The following is an 11602-nucleotide window of genomic DNA, read 5'->3' as shown; positions in this document are numbered from 1 at the left end:
AGTCACTTTGCAGCAACCAAGACAGGACTTGGACATGACTGTAGTACATGACTTGGACATGACTTGAATAGTACATGACTTGGATATGATAGGAGCAGTATATGGCTAGAGGAGTACCAAATCTCGATCTCGATCGACCTTGGTCAAAGCTTATCAGAGTCAAGTGAAAACTGGTGCACTGGACTGGCGCACTGGACTGTAGCAGTTAAGAGAGTGTATAGGTGCACAGGTTGTACACATGTTGGTGCACATGGGAAGCAGTCCAACAGCAGTTAAGAGGTATAAGTGGTGCACCAAACCTCACCACCAACTAGTGTCAGGTGCAATGGAACAGATAGGAGTACACATGGAGTACTTGACTCACTGACTCAGAGGAGGTTGGAGAGTTGCAAAAGCCATCAAGGACAAAGCGGCAAATAAATGGTGGAATGGCTAAGGATGCAGGAAGACAACCAATAGGAAGGAGGGAAGGGGATTTCCAGTAGAGAGGAGCAGATGAGGAGAAGGTAAAGAGGGGAAAAAGGGGAGGAAGGGGGCATTCCAGCGAAGGCACAAAGGCCGTGAGTGAGAGAGAGAGGCTAGAGTCAAGAGCTTGCCTATTGTGTATCTTCTCCGAGTGTATTAGTCATTTGGTGTAACTCTCATGAGTGTATGATTCATTCCTTCTAATGAACTATGCTCCTTCCCATCTCTGCTCGCTCCTCTAAGATCTCTTCCCATTGTGTTCTCCTCCCCTCCTCTCCCTTCATTTGTTATAACGGACCCTGTGTCATGTGGTTGGAGTTCTGTTTCGTTCATGTCGAGGGTTGGCTTTTGTGATTTTGTTTCCCTTTAGTCTTCCTCTTGCTCACATCACTCTTGCACTTGTACCACTTGCACGTTGTTGACACCATCAACTAGAACTCGCCCCATGCACCATCCGTGACACCCATGGCACGTCTTGCTTGCTTCTTGCACCAGTGGCCCTAGGCCTCTGGTAATACTTTTGGAAGTGTTAGGAAGCCCCCCCCCTCATAGAGAGTAACAATGATAGGTTAAGTAATTTCAAGACCAAGGTTATACAAGACACAAAGAGGATGCTAGAACAATGTGCTCAAACCCATGAGCTTTTTAGCATTGTGAACTAGGATTTTTATGCATTGATTTGGGTTGAATCCCAAACTGAGAATGTTCATGCACGATTCAATAAAACATGTGCTACAAGACTAGGATTTGCCAATTATGTCAATGCATTGCAGATGGAAACATGGGATGCATTATGGGCTATACATAAAACTAAGGTCCTATGATTTGATAAGAAGAACCTTAGAATTGAGAGTTAGGAGAAGAAGTCAACGTTAAAGTTTGGGATGGTAGAGGAGTGAGATGAGCAAGATTAGGAAGTGGCCATAGTGGTCTTAAAAGAGAAGGTGGTTGGAGGTGAAATGTAAAAGCTATAATAGTGAGCTAGTCACATAAGAAATGTTACTTTTGTGACATTTATCATAGATCAAGAGATGTTCCTAGGTAAAAAGATTGGATCAAGAACATATAGAACTATCTATCAAGTCTATCTCATAGGTAATCCGGGCTTCTTATAACACATGTGGTATCCTAGCAAGTACTACAAGGGTAATGCTAGTACTCATAGATGAGAAGCACGAAGAGAAGTGGCCATGTAGATAGCACATCGTGTCCTCAGTTGGGAGCCTCTCCGGACCATTACCCCATACTTCAATGGTGGTAGCTTGTCTCAATTTTTATCCAATTGCCATTTAATGAAGGGTCCTTTAGGCATTATGTTGATACACAATTGAAGGGAGGAGCTAAGAAGAAAGCACAAGCACAAGGCAAGCTAGAGGATGCAATCAAAGGCTTTGGAGATGTAATGCAGAGAATTAACTTCTTGTGTGCCAATGTGAACCATTTAATCCATGCTCTTCCAATTGGAGTAGCACGCTTACATGAGGCCCAATTGTTTCATACAAACTTGCACCCTAGCAATGTCTTGCTTCATTTTACTCCAAATGGTGCATGTCAAGTTGGAATCATTGATTGGGAAATGGCACAAGACATTTTTGAGGATCCTAGAAAGGCATTCAAAGAGATGTAGTTGTTGGATGAGAGTGATGAAGATTGGGCACAACAGATTTGCCATTGCAAGCAAGACCATGCTCAAAAACATTGGCTTGCACCAAAGTTACAAGTGTTTGAAAAACAAGGGAGATGAAGTCCACAATTGGATGTGTTTTCCCTTGGTTGGATTATCACAAAAATGGTGAGTTTTTTCTTTGATGCTAGTAGTTATTTCACTGTAGGTGTTTGCATGCCTGAGAGTGCACTTCTGTGTGCCATTTTGGCACACCTTGGTCATAAGATGATGGCATAAAATACATCAGAGTGGCTTAGACCTAATGAGGCAATCTGGCAACTCAAGATGCTTGGTTGTGATGGAGAGTTGGCTATGCGGCCTATTGAAGATATGGACCTTACTCTAAGCCTTTGGGAAGTAGCTAATTGTAATAGAAGGCAAATCTTTTTCTGCCATCTTTTGTTGCAAGGATGTAATAATATCATATTTTGAGTCTCATTTGTAACACTGGTTTGGTAGCTCAATTGTTACTTGAACCAAATTCAATATTATATCTATATTTTTTAAAAATATATATCTATATTGTTAGTCAAACCAAATTCAATCATATATTTGTATTTTAGAAAAGTAATCTATACCAGTTTGGTAGCTCAATGAGGCAAAAAAATATCTTTTTCAGGGGTCTACAAGTTTGAGTTTTGTGCTTTTAACCTCTAAAAAATATAAGTACCCGTTAAGATGTATAGTTAACCTATTCGATGACAAAGCCTTCATTTATAATTTCATGCAATTTGCTATTTGGACTCTTATAAATTGTTGGTTCAACAAAATTCAATCATATATCTATATACAAAAAGAACTTTTACTGGCAACATTTTTAACATTGTTTCAATACTAAGAAATATCTAATGTTCTCTAAAATTAAACAATAGCTTTAACAAGAATTCAAGCTTTTAAGTCAAGGAATGCAATTGTAATGGAAAATGCATCAGCTGGTACCCCATTGACAATCCATGATGCATTACATGTAAGTGGATTGGAAAGTGGAAAAATGTCAGAAACATTGTCATCAATGCCAACACTAGCTAAAGAAGCCATTGAAAATGCATCAGAAAATTGTAACTCTTCAAGTAAGCAGAAGAGAAAGAGAGCTTGGATATTCAGATGAATTTTCAAGAAGATTGGGTAGCTAAATATCATTGGTTGGAGGTAGAAAAAGTGGACACCGGGGATGCACCAAAGTGGGCCATTTGTAAAATATGCACATGGGCAAGGAAAAAGGAGGCAAGGTTGCAAGTAAATATTGATACAATTGAGAAGCATTGTGGGAAGCCTTACAAGACTATAGAAGGTACAAGAAAATGAAAAAAAAGTGATCAAAGAGTGGGACAAGAAAAATAATCGACACTATGAGATTGAATACAACAAATGCTTGCTTGCACAATAGTCTAGCAAAAACAAAAGTGAAGGATGGTTGCAAAAGCATTGGGGATGTATAGACAATCAGGTTGATATAGAAAAAATAGTGCAATATCATGCAAATATTGGAGCAAGGCCACTCATTGATAGGCTTCTTAAGATATCAACCATATCTTCAATTTTTGGGCTTTCCTCATTTTATCAAGTATGCATCGGTCAAGGAGTAGTGCAATAGACATGGCTAATCACATGAACCACATAATAATCGATGATTTAAAGGACACTATAAAACTTGCAGCATTTTTTATGTATCATTGGATGAGTACACAACAATAGATACTACATCGTGGTTGGGGATGCATTTGTATGTGGTAGAAAATAACAAGATAAAACCAATGCTAAAAACTTAATGCAAGTTTTGATTCAAGCTTTAAAAGAGTATGGGGGCCAAATAGAGTCTAATATGGTCAAGAAACTTGTTCGTTTTGCATGTGATGGTGTGTCAGTCTTGCAAGGTTGTCGGAACGGTGTCACTATACATAGCTAGAGACAAAGTATGCTCCTTATTATGTTGGGATACATTGTATGGCACATCGTACAAATCTAGCTTACAAAGTTGTATCCACATTTCCATTGGTACGAGGAATTGAGACTTTGGTTTAAAAATGCTACTCTTGCTTTTGCAAGAGTCCAAAAAGATACAATTAATTTGGAGTAATTGCAGAAGCAGTGTGGATACAAAAGGGATAAATATTTTGAAGAATGTGGATATAAGATGGATATCTATGGTTCAACCAGTGAAAAGATTGTGGAAATACGACACTTTGATCTATCTAATGCATATGGAGGTAGAAGAAGAGGTTGAAAAGGCATATATTTTTGTATTATAAACTGACCAATATAGTTTAATATTGGGATTATATGGAATTATCCCACCTTTTACACAAAATGAATCTGACTAAATGAATATGTGTGTAATTATCCCACTTTTAGACAAAATGAATATGTTGACTAAAATGCCTCAATCCAAGGATATTTATATCAATGAATATGTCAAAGCAATAAAACCTCGGGGGGGTCACTATGAATAAACCCTCTATATCACGTGCATTCAAAGCCTATTTCTTAAATCCCTTATCTGTAAATTTTTCATTAATAAAATGTACCCCTTTTCTATACAAATCTGTAAATTTTTTCCAAAAGTATTTTAAATAGTCCCTTATGTATATTTATTTTTGTAAATTTTAGATATAAAAAATATCCTTCTGTTGAACTCACGTGATAGGGTTACATATGATGAGTGACCCCCCCGAGCAATAAAACTCACGAATTTGAGTATAACAGCAGCATATGATAAAAAGTCAAAGCTCTAGTTTTCAAGATGAGAAATTGTTTAAAGATTGGAAAAGTTTAACAGACTTGGATGGGGATTCCTCTCTTTTAACATGTAATGAAGAAGGATATGTTTGTCTTCATGCAAACAATCATGTTTTTCAGGTCGAAGAGAGGAAACAAACAACAGAAAAGCTTGCAATACATAAGAAAAGAGGCTTTTTTAAAGAAAGTACAAACAATGAAAAATGCCCTTAGTGAAGTTGCAAGTGTCGTGGTGGCAGATGAGGTCCAAAGTAGGTTCCCATGAAATGACCTAATGGAAGCATTTATGATCATATTTCCACATTTTTGGGCCAATGGGTCTTATGATAGTATTAAAGTAGCTCTAAAGAATTATTTGGAGGCTCTCAAAACACACTTTGGATAGGACATTGACATGGACAATACAAAGTACAATGCTTTGTTGAATTTTAAAAATATTTCACAATCTTGCCTTTTTGGAGAAGTCATGCATCAAATAAGTAATTCAATGGAAAATGTTCAAATGCAAGGTTCCATGTTTTGTCACTCTCATGTAGTAAATTCCTACAAGATAACATTTCTGCGTACTTCAATCTTACAAATTTATGTCAAATCTTTATTCTTGGCTCAATTGAGGATGAAAGGTGTTTTAGTACTCTAGGTTACTTGAACATCTTTGCAATAAGCTAGATGATAGCTTAGATCTTAGCTTGAGATTATAATCATGTTCTTATGATGTTAGTAGCTTTCCAAATGATAGAGCATTACCACTCTGGAAGTCAAGCTATAAAAGAAAAGTCTATAATTAGCTTTTTAAACTAGACTTTGAGAATTTTCTTTCAATGGATTTGAAGGATGTTCATTAATATCCTTGAACAATTTATTGCATACTTTATAGCATCTTAAATGTTAGCTATTTCATATATTTTGGGATTTTGAACTGGGAAAAGAGGTAGCTGTTGTTATTATTAGTTTTTAGTATATTCATGAAAACTGAAAGTTTTTTTAAATGCTTAGTAATATTTCTCCAAAATTTGAAGCAAAAACTCCATAAAAAGATAGAATTTGCCAATGCTTTGAAACTATAAAATATAATCTACTGAAAATTTTTTCGAGGATATTATTATACTATATCTCTATACCTTTGATCAAAACATCCCTAGTGTTGATTGGAACTCCTACATGATGCTCTCAGTCTCGAACATCACGTGTACATGTGATGCCGTGCCTCTAAAAATTGCATCCATCATGTCATCCATACCCTCGTCTTGGAAATCTGGAAAAACATACTCATCTCGCACATCAAGGAGACTATGCTCAAGCTCCAAGCATGATCTGTGACCCTCTCTAGCACAAACTTTAAAACCATTGACTCACCAATGATCTAGCTCCATTAACATCAAGAATAAAAAAGCATATGGTGAAAACTCCCCATATGCTTGCATGTGGCACATGACAATAGAACATTCACGTTGGATTTGTTGCTTGTAGTGTGTGCAAGGATAAGGCAACCTCCAGTGAAGCCACTCTGAGCTCCCGATCATTGGGCCTTCATTTGATGAGATTCCACTCATCTTATCAATCTGCACACATCCAAAACAATGCCAAAGATCAAAATCAAAACGCAAAAAGATCAAAGTTTGGACCCAAAAATATTATTTATCTTTTTTCAACAGTATGGGCATTGGTATAGATGTTGATAAATACCGATGAACATAACAATTCTCTACTTTTTCTAGTACTAGCATCTACATCAATGGCCATACCGATGGTATGGAAATCCCAAAAAAACCCAAAACACTTTCTTGCCTCATTCTAAATTGTGAAGCCTCACCTTTCTTCCTCAATTTTGTTACGCTCTCCCTCCACCTTCCTCCCCCAATATCAAGCTCCCTCTCTACCTTGCTCCCTCTCCAACAAGATTCCTCTTCAAGTTCCTTCAAGGCAAGTGATTCTTTCATTTTATTTTGATTTCGAGGTGTTTAATTGCATCTTTTGTTCCGTTGATAAGCCTCTAAACATGTTTTCCTCAAGTTTCTAGCATTCATGAAAGAGAACAATATTTCTTTAAAATATGATGCATCCTCTTGCAAAACAAGCAACAAGAACAATACCTCTTGCTTTCTTATATCTCCTTTTCCTTGGTTTCATCTCCTTTTGTTGCCTTATTTCTCCTTTTCCATTCTTTGTTTTTTTTTCCTTTGACTTGCTTTGTTCTCGTTTCGTTGCTTCTCGTTGGCTCTTATGAAAAATGGTGTTTCCATCATCACCTCCCCCTCTTTTCTACATTTGTCCCTCTTCCTCCTCTCTCTTTTCTACATCCAATCTTTTTTCTCCTCTCTTTTCTTCTCTTTTCATCACCCTTTCCTCTTTTTTCATAATCCCTTCTCTTTTCACACATCTCTTCTCTTTTTTGCATCCCTTCTCTCTCTTTTCTACATCCATCCCCTTCCTCTCTTTTCTACATTCCCTTGCTTCTCTTTTCATCATCTCTTACTTTTCTTGTCATCATCCAATCCCTCTATTTTCTTCTTCTTCCCTTCTCTTTTCTTCATCCTTCTCTTTTTTTCTCTTTCCCTCTCTTTTCTTCTCTTTCCTTCTCTTTCCTTCTCTTTTTTTCTTTTTTTAATTCTCTTTCCCACATCCTTGTCTTTTCTACATCCCTTGTCTTCTCTTTTCTTCTACTTCCCTCTTGTTTCTTCTCTTTCCTTCTCTCTTTTCTTAATTGTCCATGCCTCTCTTTTTTTTTCATTTCTTCTCTTTCCATCTCTTTTCTTCTCCTTCTCCCTCTTTTCTTCTCCTTCCCTTCTCTTTTCCTCATCCCTTCTCTTTTCAGGCCAAATAAGTGAGGGCAAGCCGAGGCCTCCTCATGTGAATAAGTCAAATTTGAAGAGGGACAAGGTGGAGCTTCAAGCTGAAGCACAGAACTGGGACGAGTAGCACAAGGTGTCCTGAGCACGTATGTGGAGTAGAGGTGCTTCACACCTAAAGAGTGATGTCAAGAAAGGAATCAAGGCATGGGAGGTAAGTGAATGTGTGCTACATACATCTTTTATGAATATTTAGTTTTGTTTAAATACATTGTTTTACTCATAGCACTTCATTTGACATTTTTAATTTGGCTTCATAAGAATTTTAGGATTGGCCAAATCCCTATGGAGGAGGAAGTATAGGTATGCATAGGAGTATGGTGGGTGGGATCTCTTTGAGAAGTTGAGTAGGAAGGAATTACCCAATCAATTGGATGACAGTGGTGGTGAGAAGTCTCTGATCCCTTAATCATGTTAAAAATGACCATGTTGATGCACCCAATTGTGAAATTGTTGAAGATAAGCCCAATTTTGAGGTCTGATACACATATATAGTCATATACATATTTGTATAGTATTTTTCTTATTTTTATATAGGCATGATAGTTGCTTTCAGATAGCAAGGGACATCACTTGTCAGCTTTATCCCTTCATATCTACATATGAGAGACGTGTCAGCATGTGTGATGAGAGAGAGGTGATTCTACTATAAGCAAGTATGAGAGTATTCTATTGAATGATGATGACTATTGCCTTGGATATCTCTGTTTATATATTGCTTGTTTTGTTCTTTATGATTCAATAGTTCTAAAAGTATCTAAATTATATTCCAATGACATTGTTTCTTGCAACACGTATTATTTTCACAGTATTGTCGATCCAGTGCACTATTGCAAGACCTTTATGATCTATTTATTTGCCTTTTCTCTATTTTTTGAGTGATGAGATGTGTAGAAGTTTGTTTGGAACACATTTGTGGGTTCCAGATGAACCCAAAAACTGGCGATCCTACCCTACCAACTTTGAGACCAAAGTTGCCAATGATGTTGATGTTTTGGGTGGAAGGTGATGGATGACAGGTGCAATTCTATGGTAGAACCTTTCTACTCATGCGTTTGGTGAAGATTTGGCACTGTTTGATAGAAGAACCCTCCATGGGTGGAATGGAAATAATATTTGATATTATGGGTGGACTAGAAAGTGATAAGCAACTATCTGCATGTCTTAATTTACGGATCAACCAAAACCCATTGTTTCACATACAAGATCGCGATAGTAGCACTTGGAGGAGCGGGATGCAAAAATGCAAACCATTGAGCCAGCAATAAACACAAAAGAACCCTCAAGGGTGAATGGAAGTGTCCCAATGGCATCTCAGGATGGTGCTAATGCCGCACTACCAAAAGAGTAGTTGCAACATGATCTTTTCTCTATAATTTGAACTTTAGAGTCACCAGCATGGAGATGCTTGAAACAGTATAATTTGCCAAGAGCTTTCAAAGACGTAACCCTCCATAAACTGTCCACGATTAAATTAAAACCTTATTATCTAAGCCCACGAGAAAGGAGCATCTTGATGCGGGCGCTCCACTTGCGTCGTGACGAGTTGCGTGACGGAGCATTTAACTGCGTCGTCGTCGTCGTGGATTTGGAGTCTCCCCGTGAGATTGCTTCCACGTTGGGAATGCCATTCAGCGAATACGACGCACAAGGAAACAGCCCATCCAAAATTCTCAGCAACGCTTCTGCTTTGCTTCTGCCCCGTTCCGAATCCGAACAACACAGTTTCTGAATTGCGGCTATACACCTCCTGCACTCCAGAATTTCCTCGGCTGCCTTGTCTCCTCCATGTTCGCACACATTAAGCAAAATGGCTGCCGCGTTCTCCTGAGCGCGGATCGATCCTTTGTCGAGTATCTTCACAATAACTGGTATAGAGGTCTCACTTTGGAGCAAAGAGGCTGAACCCTCCGGACATCCTGCAATCTGTGCGAGCACTGCCAGACAGTCCTCCGTGAGCTTGACTTTCCCAAAGGTAACAAGAGCCAGCAAAAGCGAAACAGCTCCTGCAGCTACAAGCATGGCTTTGTTAGGAGGATACATCGCAATATGGAAAAGTGCTTTCAAAGAGTCCGCTTTGCACTTGGACGAGCCGTCCCGCAGAAGCTCCAGCAATGCTACCAACAGCTCGGGAGAAGATCCCACAACAGACCGTAGCGATTCTTCGACAACTAAGCTGTAGAGTAACGCCGCAGAATTCGCCTTCGAGTCTGTGCTCAGTCCCGTTCTGACCACCTGCACTATGGCCTCCAATCCGCCCGAAGCTATGGCAATCGTCACTCTGTTACCCGGATCGATTGATAGATTCAAGAGTGCAGTTATGGCGTTCTCTTGAATTTTGAGATCTGGAGTCGAAAGAAGGTCAAGCAGAAGAGGAATGGCCCCGGCTTGTGCAAGGGAGTGACGATTGTCCACGTCCCATTTGGAGAAGAGCCTGATTTCGGAAACAGCCTCGAGCTGAGCGTCTGGGCAGCCAACTGCAAGCTTTTTAAGCAGGAACTCCGAGGCATTGTGCTTCACATCCATGGTGAAATTCGAGTTCTCAATCATGCTGCTCACTGAAAGATAGGCGACAAGGCAGGCAGGCAGGCAGGCTCCTTGATCGGTCCACCTTGGCTGGCACTAATATGCGTCCCGGATCTCCAACTCAAGGAACGCTTCTCACCCTAAAACGTGTTTCCCAGTCGTGGGGGCCTACTTACACGCTTTCTTAAATATATAGGTGAGGTGACTAAGACGACCTCCTCGCACTGCTGGGATTTCTAGAAATGCAGCCCCGTGAAGTTCAAACATTTCTTATGAATGTTTGAACGTTTCTTTAATGCAGCTCATGGCACGTTTTGAAGGTTGTTAGACCCAATCCTATAGCCATCATACTATTTGGGCCAATGAGGAGATTTAGGATGAGCCCGCACCAAGTCCAACAAATACATGAATAAGGTGATACAATGATTGATCCTCGTTGCAGTCTAAACAATATTGTGACACGGACAACAACCATATGAATAAAGTGGGGTTTCCATTTTCCGAGCGAAAACCCCGAGCGACGAGTGGACAAAAGGTGGGAGGGGTTAAAATATATGGGCTCTAGCCATTTTTGGGAAGCACAAAATTCCAAATGATTTCAAGGAATATGTAAGTAAATATGAAATATTGATGATACCTTTATAATGTCCAAATGGTGACTTATTTTATGACTTTCAAATATCTTATCTTTTCCTTTCACCATTGGTTCGATCATAAAATTTTAAGCAAATATCCTCTTTACAGCTTCTCAGGATGAGCTAAGAAAAATATATAACATCTTTTTAATAGACCCTCTAAGTGTATTCTGCTAGAGGAATATGGTTTGAAGCACTTGCCCCAACACTATTCTGCCAGCTGAATACCCTTGGAGAGCCTACAAAGAATGGGTCATAACTTTTGCTCCTTAGCTCAGATTGAGGAGCTGTAAAAAGGAAAAATATTCAAAATTTCATTATCTATGCAATGGTAGGCTTAAAATTATAATTTTTATAGGTATATAAGAGATAAATTGAAAAATTCAAGATGTATATGAGAGTTATAACTTTTTCCTAATTCATATTATGGTAGGAAGGACTTCAGCAGGGACCACATTTCCTTAAAAGTACTTAGGTTTGGAGAATTGGGAATATTTTGAAAATACCTCCCTTGACTTCCCATATTTGATAATGTATTAGAGATTAATTTATGATCGATAATAATGGCTTCAATTATGAGATTTTCAATATCCTTTTCCTACTCATCCAAGGAATATGGTATACATTGTTACATGAGAGCTTCTCAATACTTCAAATATGGGATTGCCAAAGGTAAGGGAAACCCTTTTAAATTGATTAAATTACCATAATCCTCAAAAGAGAGT

General features: G+C 38.6%; 1 protein-coding gene across 1 annotated transcript; it reads right to left on the bottom strand.

Moving 5' to 3' along the window:
* Positions 1 to 9201: 9201 nt before the first annotated feature.
* On the bottom strand, positions 9202 to 10242 carry LOC147896055 (U-box domain-containing protein 1-like). Its single transcript, XM_087382200.1, has one exon. It carries the CDS (start codon positions 10240 to 10242, stop codon positions 9202 to 9204), a length of 1041 nt encoding a protein of 346 aa, XP_087238326.1.
* Between the last annotated feature and the right edge of the window lie 1360 nt (positions 10243 to 11602).

The sequence above is a fragment of the Dipteris shenzhenensis genome, chromosome 12, assembly GCF_047967505.1.
Source record: "Dipteris shenzhenensis isolate YYH24624 ecotype China chromosome 12, Dip_SZ_1.0, whole genome shotgun sequence".
NCBI classification, from domain to species: domain Eukaryota; kingdom Viridiplantae; phylum Streptophyta; class Polypodiopsida; order Gleicheniales; family Dipteridaceae; genus Dipteris; species Dipteris shenzhenensis.
Note: the sequence above shows the minus strand (reverse complement) of the source record. Positions and strands in the feature narration are given on the sequence as shown.

Coding starts and splice junctions, on each gene's coding strand:
- LOC147896055 (XM_087382200.1), bottom strand. CDS start 10,242: ATGGATGTGAAGCACAATGCCTCGGAGTTCCTGCTTAAAAAGCTTGCA.